The 19,914-nt window shown below is 41.5% G+C and overlaps 2 protein-coding genes across 2 annotated transcripts; one reads left to right on the top strand and one right to left on the bottom strand.

The window, feature by feature from the left end:
* The first annotated feature begins 714 nt into the window (after window positions 1-714).
* On the top strand, window positions 715-10,250 carry LOC115169279 (ras-related protein Rab-8A-like). Its single transcript, XM_029724736.1, has 6 exons — window positions 715-1,059; window positions 2,346-2,398; window positions 2,506-2,583; window positions 2,734-2,823; window positions 5,602-5,718; window positions 7,080-10,250. The coding sequence occupies exons 1-6, from the start codon at window positions 936-938 to the stop codon at window positions 7,167-7,169; spliced, it is 552 nt and encodes a 183-aa protein (XP_029580596.1). The 5' UTR covers window positions 715-935; the 3' UTR covers window positions 7,170-10,250.
* Window positions 10,251-13,608: 3,358 nt separating this feature from the next.
* LOC115169148 (calcium and integrin-binding family member 3-like) lies at window positions 13,609-19,388 on the bottom strand. Its single transcript, XM_029724652.1, is given in 5 exon segments — window positions 13,609-13,669; window positions 13,671-13,685; window positions 13,687-13,813; window positions 18,254-18,413; window positions 19,374-19,388. Coding segments are annotated over 5 exon segments (378 nt in total).
* Between the last annotated feature and the right edge of the window lie 526 nt (window positions 19,389-19,914).

Below are 19,914 nucleotides of genomic sequence, written 5' to 3'. Positions count from 1 at the left end.
GTTTTGCGGGTGCAATTTAATGAAGCTGCCAGTTGAGTACTTGTGAGGCATCCGTTTCTCAAACTAGACACTCTAATGCACTTGTCCTCTTGCTCAATTGTCCACTGGGGCCTCCCACTCCTTTTTCTATTCTGGTTAGAGTCAGTTTGCACTATTCTGTGAATGGAGTAACACACATCGTTGTACAAGATCTTCAGTTTCTTGGCAATTTCTCACATGGAATAGCCTTCATTTCTCAGAGCAAGAATAGACTGACGAGTTTCAGAAGAAAGGTTGTTGTTTCTGGCCATTTTGAGCCTGCAATTAAACCCACAAATGCTGATGCTCCAGACACTCAACTAGTCTAAAGAAGGCCAGTTGTATTGCTTCTTTAATGAGGACAACAGTTTTCAGCTGTGCTAACATAATTGCAAAAAGGTTTTCTAATGATCAACTTGCCTTATAAAATGATAAACTTGGATTCGCTAAGACAACGTGCCATTGGAACACAGGAGTGATGCGTGCTGATGGACCTCTGTACTCCTGATACACCATTAAAAAATCTGCCGTTTCCAGATTCAATAGTCATTTACAACATTAACAATTGTCTACACTGTATTTCCGATCAATTTGATGTTATTTTAATGGACAAAAAAATGTGCTTTTCTTTCAAAAACAAGGACATTTCTAAGTGACCCCAAACTTTTGAATGGTAGTGTTTATATTTCTTTATCAAAAAAAGAATTTAAAAATTGTTAAAGTATCTGCTTTCACCCCAAACAGTAGGTTGCGGCAATACCCTTTTTTGGGGGGGATGTCATTGTAAATAAGAATTTGTTCTTGACTGACTTGCCTAAAAATAAAAAAAAACGCAAGAAGAAGAAACGTCCGTGACCCGGAACTACTTAGTTATCCTTGCTGGTTTCACAGCGGTTGGGATTTACGCAATATCAAGTATGGCTAAGACATACGATTATTTGTTTAAATTACTGTTAATCGGAGATTCTGGTGTCGGGAAGACATGCGTGTTGTTCAGGTTCTCAGAGGATGCATTTAACTCCACATTCATCTCCACCATAGGTAGGTGTTTTTTTTTTTTTTTAAACCATAAATAGGTGTGACTTTGGTTAGCCACACAATTCAATGTTTACAAAACGTCTCATCACCACATAAAGCAGTTAGCTTATTAGCCTTTGATTATTGAGTAATGGACTAAATAAGGTTGGTTAGCTAACTGATTATCTACAATCACATTGAATACAGTGTAAAGTTACAATGCCATTGACATTAGCTGTAGTACATAGCTATATCTTCAAACATTTTAGCTAGCATTAGCTTTGTAGCTAGCTAGTTAAAGTTAAGTAGATACTGAAGATTGTTAGCCTGTTTTTTTTTTTTTTTTTACTTACTGAACTTTCTATAGTTTACTAATTGTTAGCGCTAGTAGATAGCTGATGTTAGTTAAATCCAAATGTTAAAGTGTAGCTACGGGCCAAATATATTTCTAACTCAAGATAGTTCATCTGTCGTTTATAGTGGGAGCGAATGAAACATAGTGGGCCGAACAAACTCGGAGATGGGCAGAGCCAGGCATGAGCTAGCGAGATCCTATTTGTGCGTTGTAACATGTATTTGCATATTTCCGTTAGAGAGCGTCCTCTGTGAAGTGGGCGTGTGCAGAACATAATTCAATGGCGTATTATCCAGCTAGTTAACAATTCGGCTAGTTTACCCTGGATGCTGTTGATGCCACGTATCATAAACATGAACCTTTTACATTTTTTTATTGTATAGGAAGTTGTAGATGAGTCATACCTAGCCATTACACACAATAGTATCTAAATTCATATTCCCTGTCGCTCTTATTATTCTCCTGTAGGCATTGACTTTAAGATTAGAACAATAGAACTAGATGGCAAGAAGATAAAGTTACAGATATGGTAAGTTGTGTCCTTTTCATGCACTTCTCCTTGAGCGTCGACTGCTTTTCATACAGAGAGAATGAGAAAGGGTAGGCCTAGGCTACACCACGAAGGATTTTGCTTTGCTGTTATTTTTTATTTATTTATTTAACAAGGCAAGTCAGTGAAGAACAAATTCTTATTTACAATGACGGCCTACACCGGCCAAATTCAGACGACTCTGGGCCAATCCCTATGGGACTCCCAATCACGGCCGGTTGTGATACAGTTTGGATTCGAACCAGGTTACGCCTCTAGCACTGAGATGCAGTGTCTTAGACCACTGTGCCACTTGGAGCCCATACAGAGAGAATGGGCGTTGTATAGCTAGGTAACTATCCTGGAGGATATTAATAATGTCCATGTAATTCAGCTGATTGTTGTCCTATGATGTGTCTTTTGCAGGGACACTGCAGGACAGGAGCGTTTTCGAACAATCACAACAGCATACTATAGAGGTGGGTAAACACATCTTTCTTCTTCCTTGAGGCATTGAGTCAACATTGAAGATTTGATTTCCGGTTTTCCATCCTCTGACGTTTCATTGTCTCGCATCTCTCTGTAGGGTATCATGCTAGTCTACGACATCACCAATGAAAAGTCCTTTGAAAACATCAAGAACTGGATACGTAACATAGAGGAGGTATGTTTGCTTACATTTCTATTGTATTATTTTCTATTCTAAACACGACCCACATACTGACTGACTAGTAGTTCTCTAGTTTAATCTGTCAAAGTCAACAGTATGTAGTATTTGTATCCTAGTAGTAAACCACTCTTGTCTTCTCCATAGCATGCATCGGCTGATGTTGAGAAGATGGTCCTTGGTAACAAATGTGACATCAATGACAAACGGCAGGTGTCCAAAGAAAGGGGAGAGAAGGTGAGTTCTGCTGCAATCATGTAATGAATCACAAGCTCAGTTCTTGTGGTTGTCACTGTACAGCCTAAATGGCTTGGATGATGTAGAGCAGTGGTCACCAACCTTTTCTGAGTCAAGATCACTTTTGCAGTCAAAAAGCAAGCTGAGAACTACTGCTCATATTATAATTTTTTTTCATTAACCTCACACAAACAGTTTTTTAGTAATGAGGTTTGGGCAGTAGGCCTAATACATTATCACAGCATATTGGCTATATGATTGGCCTGCCAATATTGTTAAGGTCACGACGTCAGTGATCTTCAGGTTGAAAATTCTGAGCTCTGGGAAGATGCCCGAGTTTCCGAATTGGATGCCCGTTCAAAATTATTTTTGCCAACCGCCTCTCACGGTCCCTGCTCTCTCCTTCCTTTCCCTCCGGTGAGACTGACCAGAGAGAAGGGACACGGTCTTCCACCTAATGGCGAAACTCAAGTTGCACCGCATCTGCCTCATGCACAAATTCATGTTGTTCCTATGACCAGAGAAAGTGAAATATTCCTTAATATTAAAATCGACATGACGAGCTGCTAATAATAATTAAACACAGGGCTATCAATTCTTGGCTACTCATTCATTGCAGCTGCAGCCCGAGCGGAAGTACTGAGAAGCGCGTTTTGTAATAGTGTTGAATAAAAACTGTGACAATCCTGAATATGAACTTCAACATGAACTCACTCATAAAAACAGCAGGTCTTTGCTGTATTCGTTGACATTCTCTCTGTAGTCATGGTTTTAAAAGTTGTTAAATCTTACACAGGCTAGTAGCCTATTAAACTTGGCTGTGGCCAGGGTCATGGAAGCTCTGTAGCCACAGTGATTTGAGATATCTGATTGGGCAGGACTTTTGAATCAAGTGCAGCTACCGGCAACAGCTCAATACGATCGCGCTCGACCGGTTGGCGACCACTGATGTAGAGCATTGTATAACAACAAGGTCCGCCATGTGGCCTGCCATGTTGTGTAGGTACATTTAAAAAAATACAAAAAAGAGAAACTGACGATAGTAACTAGGATGACTATAGTAACTAGTAACACACGACGATAGTAACTAGGATTGACGGTATCCAGATTTTCATGTCATCATACCATCCTTCTCTCATCCCAGGATTTACGGTATTACCGGCTTAGTACACAAGGGGGTGGCAAAAATGCAAAAAAGATCATTGGTCGTCTATACCAGAATGCTAACATAATTAGCACAAGTAATAGCGAATTTCTATGAGGTTGCTTGCTAAATATGTTATCGAGCACAAACGAATAAACTAATTGTAATGACAGGCAATCAGCTCATAAAGTTATACATAAATAGATAGTAGCTGCCAAATGTCTGCTTGTCTGAAGGAAGAACTGTACTGGCTCTGGTGCAGCATGTGCACACACTGTCTGTCTGGAGTGGCTAGGGCAACAGGCCTGCCTGTTCTGGTCAGAGAAGAGGTTGGAGGAGCAGACGGGCCAAGAACGGAGAGGAGAAAAAACAACAAAAAATCAAGATCGAAGTGGCAGCTGTACATATAATTAATCCAATGGCTTTGACTTCTCAAACACGGCAGAAAGATAACACTATATGATACCTCGTCTCCTTTTATTCCCCCCTCTTCTCTGACCAGAACAGGCAGGATTAGAAAATGCATCTAAGTTTAACTTGCTAGTTAACACAGAATTCTGTGTTTGTCACGCGGAAAAAAAGGGACTGTATAAGGAATATCTGGCTGCGTTTTGTAAATACTGATCTAAAATGCTTTGTAATTCCTGCTCGACACATCTTTGCTTCAGTTGCACTTCTCCGCTCTGGTGAGAATTCACGAACAGGCATTCTATCAGCAGACCACGCTCTGACTGATGTGTAGCTACTTTTCTATGGTTCTTTTCTAGGTGTATCCTACTTTTCTCCTGTAAAATGCAAGATTAACTTTAAGAAATACATTAGGAAATGTAACTGGCTACATTCTTTCTATGGAAAACAGAAATATGATGGCCATGTATCATATTTGCCAAAAGACCTTGCTTTTTCATTCTAAGCTCATTTATTTGTGTGGCTGCCAGCCAAATAGCGCTGCAATTCTGTTGTCATCTGATGAAAATGATGCTATTTTATGCCGAATGTGTTGCACTAATGTATTCTCTGTGAAAGAACTATAGTTGCAGGCCCCTGATCACTCTATTGACGCAAGAAAAACACTGACTTTCAATATAAAACGCGACCCGTCAATACACAGCTGGACTCGCCTGCTATCACTTTCTCCCGTTTTGCTATTTACAAACAAACACTTCACTGGCTCAACTGTTCTGGTGAACTATGGTAAGCTTCATAATGTGACCGGTGAAATAAAGAATGCTATCTGCTTTATCTCCTAAAGTATTGCACAAGTTGACTGCAGGTATTTACTTAAGTAGCTACAAATCTTAAAATGTATTAAAAAACTTGAGATAAATAGTTTTGACTGAATTCAAAAACATTTAGTGGCTATTTCCAAATACCCCAGTATATGGCATACGGCCCAAACCTAATAGTAACATTAGCCTGGTAATAACCACTGAAATCATTACAGAACTGATGGAAAACAAAGGCTACAGTTTCAGAAAGCATCAGAAATGGCAAAATTGATGGATAGAGGAATTATCCCCCACAACTTTCTGCGGCAAGGCAGTGCGAACCTCCAAACTTCGTTGAAGACACGGGCAAAATAAATTCTGATGTCCCTGATGTAGAGTCAAAGCATTACTCCCTTTTTTTCTCAGCTGGCGTTGGAGTATGGTATCAAGTTCATGGAGACCAGTGCAAAGGCCAATATCAATGTGGAAAATGCGTTTTTGACACTTGCCAGAGACATCAAATCGAAGATGGACACAAAATTGGTAAGTTCAACCTCCCTTTCTTCCACTTTTCCATATGAACAATAGATTATAGTTCAATAATGACTTAGGTTTTAAAGAAGGAACTTTAAGAATGTGAACAATATACACTGCTCAAAAAAATAAAGGGAAAACTTAAACAACACAATGTAACTCCAAGTTAATCACACTTCTGTGAAATCAAACTGTCCACTTAGGAAGCAACACTGATTGACAATACATTTCACATGCTGTTGTGCAAATGGAATAGACAACAGGTGGAAATTATAGGCAATTAGGAGCAGGAGGAGCACTGCCAGAGCCCTGCAAAATGACCTCCAGCAGGCCACAAATGTGCATGTGTCTGCTCAAACGGTCAGAAACAGACTCTATGAGGGCCCGACGTCCACAGGTGGGGGTTGTGCTTACAGCCCAACACCGTGCAGGACGTTTGGCATTTGCCAGAGAACACCAAGATTGGCAAATTTGCCACTGGCGCCCTGTGCTCTTCACAGATGAAAGCAGGTTCACACTGAGCACGTGACAGACGTGACCGAGTCTGGAGACGCCGTGGAGAACGTTCTGCTGCCTGCAACATCCTCCAGCATGACCGGTTTGGCGGTGGGTCAGTCATGGTGTGGGGTGGCATTTCTTTGGGGGGCCGCACAGCCCTCCATGTGCTCGCCAGAGGTAGCCTGACTGCCATTAGGTACCGAGATGAGATCCTCAGACCCCTTGTGAGACCATATGCTGGTGCGGTTGGCCCTGGGTTCCTCCTAATGCAAGACAATGCTAGACCTCATGTGGCTGGAGTGTGTCAGCAGTTCCTGCAAGAGGAAGGCATTGATGCTATGGACTGGCCCACCCGTTCCCCAGACCTGAATCCAATTGAGCACATCTGGGACATCATGTCTCGCTCCATCCACCAACGCCACGTTGCACCACAGACTGTCCAGGAGTTGGTGGATGCTTTAGTCCAGGTCTGGGAGGAGATCCCTCAGGAGACCCTCCGCCACCTCATCAGGAGCATGCCCAGGCGTTGTAGGGAGGTCATACAGGCACGTGGAGGCCACACACACTACTTAGCCTCATAATGACTTGCTTTAAGGACATTACATCAAAGTTGGATCAGCCTGTAGTGTGGTTTTCCACTTTAATTTTGAGTGTGACTCCAAATCCAGACCTCCATGGGTTGATAAATTGGATTTCCATTGATTATTTTTGTGTGATTTTGTTGTCAGCACATTCAACTATGTAAAGAAAAAAGTATTTAAGATTATTTATTTCATTCAGATCTAGGATGTGTTGTTTAAGTGTTCCCTTTATTTTTTTGAGCAGTATATAGTTTTTTTAAAGAAATTTAAAATAAACTGTCTTTGTTCCAGGAGGGCGACAGTCCCCAGGGGAGCAGCCACGGGGTGAAGATCTCTGAGCCCCAGAAGAAGATCAGCTTCTTCCCCTGTGCCCTACTGTGAGGACCAGACCAAGGTTATATCCTAAATGGAACCCTATTCCCAATTTAGTGCACTACTTTTGACCATGGCCTATAGGGCTCTGGTCAAAAGTAGTACGCTATGTAGAGAATAGGGTGCTGTTTGGGATGTACACCCAAGGCCTTGCCTGCCCTTCCCTGGCTGGGGCGCTGGCTAGCTGGACACAACTGGACTGTGCTTGCTCCCAGCACCCCCTCTCCTTCTACCTATTTTCTTCAACCAGTCCCAATTCATTCCCTACCTCTTCCCCTTGGACCTAACCTGTTAGATGTTTGTGCATCTGAAGTGTTTGGATAGGTATAAGCAGTTTAGTGTTGGAGCTTCCACCATACTGTTTACACCTTACAGATCTGAACATTGAAGACTTAGGACCAATGGGAATTGGTAGGGAGAGAATTGGAAATTGCCTACCTCCCTGTCCTCCTCTCCCAACATCATGCTCAAGGGCAGGTTGACTACTCCACGTCTCCCATTCACAACGTCCACATGATACCTGGTGATGCTGCAGTTCTTCCAGCTCGCCCACCAAGCTCGTGTTTCTCTCTCCACGAGTCAGACAGACTGACCAACCGGTGAAGACAACACTCGTTTTTCAAAACTTTGTTAAAATATAATTTCACACAAAGATGGGCTCTTCCTTCCTTCTGTTTCACATTGGTCTCTCTACGTATAACATTTTACATTTTTCACACTCACCCACCTGGATGCACAACTGCCAAAGTTGGAGCTCCACTTACTTCCCTCTTAGAGTAGCTTGAATAACCTCAGAGGTTTGGGTTAGGGAACATGATGTGGATGTTTAGATGATATTTACTCTCTAGCCACATTGTTAACATGGTCCAGAGGCTGATAAGCTTTTTTTGGTTTGATGAAACAGAGTTGTTTAATGAATGATGAAATTTGCCTTGAAGATGCACTTTCTTTCAGGAAAGTGATCACTAAATCATTTGATTATTCAGACTGAAAGAAAGACACAATTTGTTCCATGTGCATTCTATTCTGTTCCTTTTAAGACAATAGTTTAATGCTACAGTACTCTAAACATGAGATGCCTGAATTGCAACAAGCCGCTTTCTCTGAATGTTCTTGTGCTGTAGCTATTCCGTTGTTGTTTGACTTGTTTACTGCCAGTCCCTGGTCTTTTTTCTTCAGGCTTGAGAACCTTCACACATGAATGTCCTTGAAGGTTTACCTCTTAAGACAAGGCCTGGGACTACATTCCAGCTCTACAGTGTTGTTGTTTCTTTAGAACAGTAGTATAAAATTTGTTGAAATGTAATATTGTACAGAGTTGTCACTTAGCCAGCCAGAGAATAGGGCACTACATAGGGATTAGGTTGCCTTTTCAGACACACCCATAGTGTATTTGTTTTCAGTCAGGGCAGCACAGCAACAACATCCATTCATGAGATCTGGTTTATCCCCAGCTATATGACATCTCTGAACAGGGGTGTGTATCTGTCTGTCTGCTTGTACAAACATCAATGTTACAGTGTGGACAGACAAAACACCTTCCAATCCATTACTTGCACTTTACCAGTAACCTGTGTGAAGTCTGTGCCAAGTGATTATTTCGTAATACAAGACGAGCATTTTATTTTGGTTGAATTGAATGGCATTTCTGATCTATTTGATTGGATTATGGTAATGAGTGGTAGATACCTTGTCCATACCTTTGATAATATATGAATTCTATTAGACAATTCTTACACCTTTTTATAAATGGCTTTCGATCCTTTTCTACTTTTAATTAGTGTTCTACGGTTTAGGGCATGTGTTGACAAATGTCTCAGAATATGAATGCTAATCTAGAATCTGGTACTCCCTCTTATTTGTTATGATTTAAGAGGCAAAACTGATCCTAGAATAGCATTCCTACTCTGATACACTTGATGAATATAGGCCCTGGTATCAGTAAAGAAATCCTACATTGTCATGGTGGTTGTTCCAACAATAATTTGTTATGGTATGGTGTTTACAGTTTTAGTTGTATGCTTCTGCCCTGACAGATTTGAGTATACTCCTTATGTGATGATCTCTTGGCTTATGAAGTCAAGTTAAAACCAGTCAACTTCAAGTTTTTGTTTGTTGTAGTATGTCCTCTGTTTTGTTTGTCCTTTTGGTCAGAACCTTGTTTGACAGCTAGGTGGCACCATATCACCAGCTGACACTTATAACATGGGAACAATACATTGTGTGTTCTAACAGCAAGAAAATATCCTTAGTATGCACTGACAATTCCATTAAAATGCTGTGTAATGTTTTGGAAATGGAAGAAAAAATGTGCATGTGTAATGTAAACATTTTTGCTTTGTTGATCTGTACCATCGAGTCCTCTTTACCCCAGACTTTCCAGTTTTCCACTTCCTGTTATTTTACATGCCTGAGTGCCAGACTGTGCTATCATGCCAACTCCTTTATCCTAGCCTGCACTTTTCTATATCTACTACTGTACTGGGACCTAATATTGCACCCTCCTCTAAACCACATGTCTTAATAATAACTAATACTCAGTCTTTTCCAGTTTGGAGCAAGCCTGGTCCCAGATCTGTCTGTGCTCTTGTCAATTCCATCACTGTCATTGTCAAGCCATTGCAAGTGTTTGACATGAGAATTCCAGAAGGAGTTGGCAAGAGAGCAGAAACAGGCTGTCACCCAGCCTAGTTTGAAGCTATGCATTATGACATTTGGACTTCTGTGATTTTGTTATTTTTAGAGTTCTATATCTGTGAAATGGTTGCCCCACATGTCATACATTCTTCCTTTAAAAACCTGTCTCTTGACGTGGAATTCGATGACGTTATTATTGAAAGAGTATGGACTTGTTTGTCTTGCCTTGAACCAAGCATATGACCAATTTATACTTGTTTTTCCCCTTCTATTTTTGGTACTTTCAATGCAATGATATGCTAGATTTTTTTGTGATACTGAAGATGGGTAGACAGAAGTTGGCACAAATGAGAGATTACTGTTTTCTTTCTTTTGATAGCTTTAATCTTACAACAGTAAAATGTGTTATCCATGTCTCCTTGTTCTTTCTGTCAGTAAAGGTGTGAATTATGATTTTCTCCATTTTAAATGACTGTTACAGGCCTTATTTACTGGAAACTAAACGGGGGGGGGGGGGGGGGATGACCAAAACAGGGAGGGACTACCTGAACTTTTGGTTGTTCTCTCATTTTCATTGCAAAACCTTTGCCTACGGTGTGTGCATTAATGAGTGACGACATACATTGTGGATAGGGACTATTGAGTGTCAGCTGAACAAATTAGTTTAGAATGGAGTGCTTATACGTCCATGACACAGATGCCTCTCCCTCCATTACTCCTCCATGGTTCAGTGAAATATCATGGCAGATGTTGCTATAGCCTGCTGTAACTGAGACCCGGTAGACGAGAATACAAATGTACTGTTGGTCATCATAGTTAAGAAGCCCAATCCTGATAGCCATAGGAGTTAGATCTTCATAATATACTATTTAGCTGCAATAGCAGGTCAGCTGCCAATGTACTTGGATAAAAACATAAGGCTCTGGGCTGGCCTACAATGCCATGAAGAAACAAGAAGGCCCACACACTACTGTATAATGCTCATACAACATATTTTAGAGAATGTTTCCAGTGCATCCAGAAATTACTCAGACCCCTTGACTTTTTCCACATTTTGTTACATTACAGCCTTATTCTAAAATGGCTAAAATAAGAAAGGTTCTCATCAATCTATACACAATACCCCATAATGACAAAGTAAAAACAGGTTTTTAAAAAAGTTTGCAAATGTATTGAAAATAAAAAACACATCTTATTCTCATAAGTATTCAGACACTTTGCTATGAGACTCTAAATTGAGCTCAGGTGCATCCTGTTTCCATTGATCATCCTTGATGTTTCTACAACTTCATTGGAGTCCACCTGTGGTCAATTCAATTGATTGGAAATTGTTTGGAAAGCACACACCTGTGTAGCTAAGGTCCCCCAGTTGACAGTGCATGTCAGAGCAAAAACCAAGCCATGAGGTCGAAATAATTGTCCGTAGAGCTCCGGGACAGAATTGTGTCGATGAACAGATCTGGGGAAGGGTACCAAAACATTAATGCACCTTTGAAGGTCCCCAAGAAGACAGTGGCCTCCATCATTCTTAAATGGAATAAGTTTGGAACCACCAAGACTCTTCCTAGAGCTGGCCGCCCGGCCAAACTGAGCAATCGGGGGAGAAGGGCCTTGGTAAGGGAGGTGACCAAGAACCTGATGGTCACTCTGGAGATGGGAGAGCCTTCCAGAAGGACAACTGTCTCTGCAGCACTCCACCAATCAGGCCTTTATGGTAGAGTGGCCAGACGGAATACACTCCAGTAAAAGGCACATGACAACCCGCTTGGAGTTTGCTAAAAGGCCTCAGACCATGAACATCAAGATTCAACTCTGGCCTGAATGTCAAGCGTCACATCTGGAGGAAACCTGACACCATCCCTACAGTGAAGCATGGTGGTGGCAGTATCATGCTGTGGGGATGTTTTTCAGTGACATGGACTGGGAGACTAGTCAGGATAGAGGGAAAGATGAACAAAGCAAAGTACAGAGAGATCATTGACGAAAACCTGCTCCAGAGCGCTCAGGACCTCTGGGGGGAAGGTTCACTTTCCAACAGGATAACAACCCTAAGCACATCGCCAAGACAACGCAGGAGTGGCTTCTGGACAAGTCTCTGAATGTCCTCGAGTGACCCAACCAGAGCCCGGACTTGAACCCGATGGAACATCTCTGGAGAGACCTGAAAATTGCTGTACAGCGACGCTCCCCATCCAACCTGACAGAGCTTGAGAGGATCTGCAGAGACGAATGGGAGAAACTTCCCAAATACAGGTGTGCCAAGCTTGTAGCGTCATACCCAAGAAGACTTGAGGCTGTAATCGCTGCCAAAGGTGCTTCAACAAAGTACTGAGTAAAGGTCTGAATACTTATGTAAATGTTATTTCATTTTTTTTTTATTATAAATTAGCAAAAAAATCTAAAACCTGTTTTTTGTGTTGTAATCATGGGGTATTTTGTGTAGATTGATGAGGGGGAAAAAACGATTTCATCCATTTTCGAATAAGGCTTTAACCTAACAAAGTGGAAAAAGTCAAAGGATCTGAATACTTTCCGAAGGCACTCTAGATCGATCCAAGGTGGAATCCAATGTAATTCTTCCTAAAGTGTATTTTTCATTGCTAGTGTTTATGGCATCTCTTTAGTCTTCATATCCTATCCTATGGAAGGTACTTTGGGAATAAAGACAACATACATGTTAGAATACAGGTTTTTGACTTACCTGGCTAAATAAGAACTGTACCTGGACTAAAAAAAGCATGCTCATGTGTTATCCAGGACTGGGCTAAATCTGTGTATGAAAACCAGCCCTCAAAATAACAAGTATGAAGTTATGGCTTGTTATTTCCCCATTATGTGTCAGGAAAAACTCATGGCTCTAACCAGTGGTGATTTTAGCATGTAAATCTTGGTGGGGCAAACCCCCCCCCAAAAAAGTGTATACATGCCAAGAAAGCCACAACACTAAACAATACATTAATTGCACTATAGTGGTGACGAACAGTGCCCATCAACTGTTACGGCCTACATACAGCTGTCCCAACAGCAGAGTCCCAACAACTATCACTGCTACACCTGGCTATCAGTGGAACCTTGTCTGGCAGTGAAACAGTTCATTCAGCCTCATTTACTGCCTTTTAAAAAACATAGCCACTATGGCTGACTTGTTTAAACAAATGTGGTTTCTACTGACTATTGAGATGTACAAACTATGGCATACGGGGACGAAGAGCAGATAAGAGGCAATCCGTAATTTTGATTAAGACATTAAAGAGCGAGCTAGGACAGATGTAGACAATATAGCTATTTGTTCAGCACTTTTGAAATGTACAGCGACAGAATTCAGAACATGGGCAGTTCTTACAGTATTCTTCCTGTACACCAGGTCAGAACTGTAAGATAAATAAAGGTTGGATGTAATTTTACCTGTGGTCAATAACCTTGTTCCTTCGTGGATCAACACTTCTAATGTAACTCTATGGCAGCACCCAAGGGGCTTGAATTTTCGAGCTCTCCCCGTAGACTTCGCGGCGACGTAATGTCCCCATGAGTGACAGAACACTGAGCCAATCACGGCGCAACTAGACGACATTAACTTAACAACCCCTACGCTCTGTATTTTCCACCGCCTGCACCATCACCACAGAGATCACTGAGCTAGGCTGCATTTTGGAGTTCGCTTACTCAAGAAAGCGACAAAAGAGACCATGTTTATTAACTCAAGGATTTATTGATTTTTGTTTCATTGTTTGCAAACTGATATGTGACACGTATTAATGCCAAAATAACATGCAAAACAGGCAACTTTTTGAATGACGGGTTGCAACTGGCTCTAACTATGAAGGCACTCTGCACACCAGACAGACCTGAGGAAGTCTGGTGTGCGGACAGTCGTGCTGGAAGTCCTCCCGAGAGCCTTCCATCGTTGTCCAGGTCAGCCTTGTCGATCACCTTCTCACACACCGTCCTCACCTTGTCCTCCATCTGCTCGTGGGTCTTCTCCAGGTCAGACTTACACAGGAAGTTATTGTTGAAGTCTGAGAGGAGAGCAGGAAGAACAGAGTAAGCTAGGTAGTCTACTAGTCTCAAGGACTTTGTCTGTTTTCACTTAGCCAATATGTATGCACTAAGTCCTGGTTTGATGTCGTGGCCTCTGTTGATTGTTTCTCTTCAATGAGGTTGTTAACCCTGTCAGTCAGGCCACAGAGGTGGTGAAAGGGTCTAATCAACAATTGTGACTAGAAGCTGTCATTGTATAATACTGTATATGATGTATGACTGATGACTATGTATGATGACTAGGTTGCTTACTATATCATATTTCCATGTTCCTTAACATAACCAACAGACCTCATATCTATTGCGAAAAAAGGCCAGTTCAGATGCTTTTACTTTCTTTTCGTCCAGTAGCTAAGCCTTTCTGAATGGAGCTTTCCTACATTTCCTATGCATTTTCTTTTATGAATGAATGGCTGAAAATGTTAATTGACCCATGACCGTGGTTGTCTCCGCTCCACCGCCTACGGTGAAACATCTTTATCTGTCATCGCCGGTTAATTAACCGGTATGGTTCCACAAACCATACAAGTCCTTTTTTGTACAGCCAGGCTACATGTACACTGAGTGTACAAAACATTATGAATGTTCTTTCCATAACATAGCTTTCACCTCGTCAGTCTATGATCCCTTATTGATGTCACCTGTTAAATCCATGTCAATCAGTGTAGATGAAAGGGAGGAGAGGTTAAAGAAGGATTTGTAAGCCTTGAGACAATTGAGACATGAATTGTGTATGCGTGCCATTCAGAGGGTGAATGGGCAAGACAAAATATTGAAGTGCCTATGAATGGGGTATGGTAGTAGGTGCCAAGCGCACCAGTTTGTGTGAAGAACTGCAACGCTGCTGGGTTTTGCACGCTCAACAGTTTCCCGTGTGTATCAAGAATAGTCCACCACCCAAAGGACATCCAGCCAACAGCTGGCCAGTGGTTGAAAGTGGGTAATTGATAAGAGGCCAAATGAGGCTGACACTTTGTGCAGAGCAACAGACGGGCTACAGTTAGTCAACTGACAGTCCAGTACAACATTGGTGCCCAAAGACCCATAAAAGAAGGCACAACTTGTCTTACCTTGACACGAATGGGGTATGGCAGCTGACGACTTTTGAGTTCTACTTCTTTCAGCAAAAAACAAGAAACTGCACTTGCAGTGGGCTAAGGAACGAAAACGCTGGACACTGGAGATTTGGAAAAACATTGCCTGGTATGATGAATCCCGGTTCCTGCTGTTTCACACTGATGGGAGGACTAGGGTATGGAGAAAAGGCTGCTAGTGGTGGTGTGGGGTGTGTTTTCATGGCACACATTGGGCCCCTTGATAAAAGTGGGGCAACGTTTGAATGTCGCAGGATATCTGAACATCATTGTCCCATAATGCCCCATGCCACAAGGCTAGGATTGTCCAGGAATGGTTCCACGAACATGGGTGAATTCAGCTTCCTGCAGTGGCCTGCCCAGTCACCAGATCTCAATCCAGTTGAGCATCTGTGGGATGAGATAGAACGAGCTATTTGGAGTAGATTCACTACAGCCAACTTGACACAACTGTAGGAAGCATTGGAGTCAACTTGGTTCCCTTTAGAACGCTTTCGACACCTTGTAAAGTCCATGCCCTGACGAATTGAGGCTTGTCTGAAGGCAAAAGGGGTGCCACTCAATATTAGGAAGGTGTTCCTAATGCTTTGTACACTGTGTATATACACAGTTTGTTCGTATTCATACCCCTTGACTTATTCCACATTTGTTGTGTTACAGCCCAAATTCAAAACGTACTAAATATATTTTTTTCTCACCAATCTACACACAATACCCCATAATGACAAAGTGGGAAAGACATTTTTGCTAATTTATTGAAAATGAAATACAGAAACATCTAATTTATATAAGTATCCACATCCCTGAGTCAATACTTTGTAGAAGCACCTTTGGCAGTGATTACAGCTGTGAGTCTCTAAGCACTTTCCACACCTGGATTGTGGAACATTTGCCCATTTATTATTTTCAAAGCTCTATTCAAGCTCTGTCAAATCATTGCTAGACAACCATTTTCAGGTCCTGCCATAGATTTTCATGTAGATTTAAGTCAAAACTGTAACTTGGCCACTCATTCACTGTCTTCTTGGTAAGCAACTCCAGTGTAGATTTGGCCTTGTGTTTTAGGTTATTGTCTTGCTGAAAGGTGAATTAATCTCCCAGTGTCTGGTGGAAAGCAGACTGAACCAGGTTTCCTGTGCTTAGCTCCATTCCGTTTTCTTTTTATACTGAAAAACTCCCCGGTCCTTAGCGATTGCAAGGATACCAATAATACGATGCAGCCACCACTCTGCTTGAAAATATGGAGAGTGGTACTCAGTAATGTGTTCTATTGGATTTGCCCCCAACATAACACTTTTTTATTCAGGACAAAAACCTAAATGCTTTGCCACATTTTTGCAGTATTGCTTTAGTCCCTTGTTGAAACAGGATGCATGTTTTGGTATATTTTATTCTGTACAGGCTTTCTTCTTTTTCCTCTGTCATTTGGGTTATTATTGTAGAGTAACTACAATGTTGCTGATCCATCCTCCGTTTTCTCCTATCACAGCCATTAAACTCTGTAACTGTTTTAAACTTTAATAACTCTACCTACATGCACATATTACCTCAATTATCTCAACACCTGTGCCCCTGCACGTTGACTCTATACCGGTACCCCCTGTATATAGCCCCGCTATTGTCATCTACAGCCGCTCTTTAATCATTTGTTATTCTTGTCTCTTTGTCATTATCCGTGTATGTAGGTGGCAGGGAAGTCAGGCGCAGGAGAAACCAAAGTGGTAAAAAATGGAGTATTTATTTTTAAAAACTCACTCCAAAACCAACGTAGTAAATAATCCGGGTAAACAATAACCCGTCGCACACCGATACATAAACAACAATCACCGACAAGGATATGAGGGGAAACAGAGGGTTAAATACACATGTAATTACAGGGATAAGAAACTGGTGTGTAAGGAGACCAGACAAAACCAATGGAAAATGAAAAACTGATCAATGGTGGCTAGAAGACCGGTGACGTCGATCGCTGAGCACCACCCAAACAAGGAGGGGCATCGACTTCGGCAGAAGTCGTGACACTCTTACTTATTTATTTATTTTTTATAACATTTTCATTCTGTTATACTTATGTAATGTTTTTTTATTATTATAATTGTTTTTTTATAGGTATTTTCTTAACTGCTTTGTTGGTTAAGATCTTGTAAGTAGACCTGTTGTATTCGGCGCATTTGACAAATTCAATTTAATTTGATTTGCTTTGAAAGTCACCATTGGCCTCATGACGAAATCCCTGAGCGTTTTTCTTCCTCTCCGGCAACTGAGTTTGGAAGGACGCCTGTGTCTTTGTAGTGACTGGGTGTATTGATACACCATCCAAAGTGTAATTAATAACCACCCTGTTCGAAGGGATATTTAATGTATGCTTTTAACCAATGGGTGCCCTACCAATGGGTGCCCTACAGCCACCTACCAATGGGTGCCCTACAGCCTTCCCTGTAGCTCAGTTGGTAGAGCATGGTGTTTGCAACGCCAGGGTTGTGGGTTCGATTCCCATGGGGGGCCAGCACAGAAAAAAAAATGTATGAAATGTATGAAATTGTATGAAATGTATGCATTCACTACTGTAAGTCGCTCTGGATAAGAGCGTCTGCTAAATGACTAAAATGTCAAATGTAAAATGCCCTTCTTTGCGAGGAATTGAAAAACCTCCCTGGTCTTTGTGGTTGAAATTCACTGCTTGAATGTGGGACCTTGGAGATATTTGTACAGTATATGTGAGGTACAGAGATTAGGTCATTAAAAAATCATGTTAAACATTCTTATTGAGTCCAAGCAACTTATTATGTGACTTGTAAAACACTTTTTATTTAGGCTTGCCATAACAAAGGTGTTGAATACTTATTGACGCAAGAACTTCTTTTCCTTTTTTCATACTTTTTAAAAACTTTGACATTGTGTGTCACTGGCCTACACACAATGCCCCAATCTCAATTTAATCCATTTTAATTCAGGCTGTAACACAACAAAATGTGGAAAAAGTTGAGGGGTGTGAATACTTTCTGAAGGCACTGTAGGCTGCCTGGACTCTTCTATAATGCCTTTATCAATCATTCACAACCTTTTGGTCCTCCAAGCGTGGTTATTATACTGTACATCTATAGCCTCTGCTCCAGCTGCTCACCTCCATGGCTACAAGAATGAGGCCCTTTTTGTAAGTTGCTTCTTAAATATTAATAGCTATCCATGACCATAGACTTTAATTGGTATTTGAACCCAGGTCGGATCCCATCTTCTATGGACTTTGTCTTGGACATTGCTTTGTGTGTCTGTTTGCTAATTAACTTCCCTTTCTATGATTGACTAGACAATATGAATTTTGGCCCACTGACTGTCGATTTATTTTAAATGTGTAGTAGGCCTTCAGGTCTCGTGGAGACATCTCACTCAGCAATAACAACTTATCTAGGAAGTCATCTAGAGTCATGTTTCCTTCTCTGTCCTCTGAGAAAACCTCAGCGATCCTCTGGCGGAATGGGTTGTCCTGAGGAGAGACACGTCTGTGTTAGTCCACTGTGCTAAAGCCTTGGCATCGCTTCTGTTTGAGAGATGCAACACTGTTACTGAACCTAGGTCATTGCGTTAGCCTGCTGTGTTAGCCTGCTGTGTTAGACTGCTGAGCTAAAACCTTGGCATTAACTTGGGGAGCAAACATAAGTAAGCAAGCCTCTGAAATGTGTTGTCCTGAGGAGAGACCAAACACTGGGACTGAAACAGGATTTTAACCCGGATTCCCCTGCATGTTTGTGTTAGCTCACTGAGCTAAAGCCTCATTAGTTTGGGGAGCTAACACAAGTCAATGATCCTTAGTTGGAGAAAGCAAACCCTGTGACTAACACAAGATTTGAACTCTAACACAACTGTGTTAGCTCACTGAGCTAAAGACTTGGTAATATTGCGGGGAGTTAGTCCTGAAGATTTGTGTTAAGGCAAGGTTCACTAAACCACCTCCGGCTACTACACAACCTCTTTGAGGAACAGGAAATAGCCAAGAGGAGTACAGAGCTTGAAGGGCATCTCCCTTTCGCTCAGGTGCCACAACAACAGACCTGAGGGCACTGATATCAGTTGTTTCTGTTGTTGTCATTGTGAGATGACGTGTGTGTGTGTGTGTGTGTGTGTGTGTGTGTGTGTGTGTGTGTGTGTGTGTGTGTGTGTGTGTGTGTGTAAAGATGAGCATAATAGACCCAATCGTACCAAGTGTGCCCTATAGGTCCTCACTGGCCTCTTTCAAGTTTAATAGAGTCAGGTAACACATAGACGCTCAGAGACTGTTATCAATTAGTTGTGTATTAATAATCACACATTGGCTGCATCCCAAATGGGACTCTATTCCCTATATAGTGCACTACTTTTGTCCACAGCACTAAGGCCCTGGCCAAAAGTAGTGCACTGTCTAGGGAATAGGTTGCCATTTGGGACGTATCCACTAATGGGGGTATACTTTCAGTTCTGGCATACTGCTCGTATGGTAGTCTCACATCTGGCTGGTCAGTGGTGCCAAGTCACAATAACGGTAGAATAGTCTACGAGGGGGAAAGAAAGTTGAAGTTGACTACATACAATATCAGATATCACATCAGAGTCAGACTTTGTAATATCTATTTTGTATATTATGAAATCTGCTCTGGCTTTGTTATCAATATATCAGAAAATGGTCTGTGTGTAAAAACAACAGGTGCAAAGAAAAATGAACTGTTGTAGGCCTCCCCACAGGCCCCCCCCCCCCCCCCCCCCCCGGAAGTTTACATACACTTAGGTTGGAGTCATTATAACTCGTTGTTCAACCACTACCTTTTGCATGATGCAAGTAATTTTTCCAACAATTGTTTACAGACAGATTATTTAATTTATAATTCACTGTATCACAATTCCAGTGGGTCAGAAGTTTACATACACTAAGTTGACTGTGCCTTTAAACAGCTTGGAAAAATCCTGAAAATGTCATTGCTTTAGAAGCTTCTGATAGGCTAATTGACATAATT

This window comes from Salmo trutta, chromosome 31 (genome assembly GCF_901001165.1).
Source record: "Salmo trutta chromosome 31, fSalTru1.1, whole genome shotgun sequence".
NCBI classification, from domain to species: Eukaryota; Metazoa; Chordata; class Actinopteri; order Salmoniformes; family Salmonidae; genus Salmo; species Salmo trutta.
This window is presented reverse-complemented; position numbering and strand designations above follow the sequence as displayed.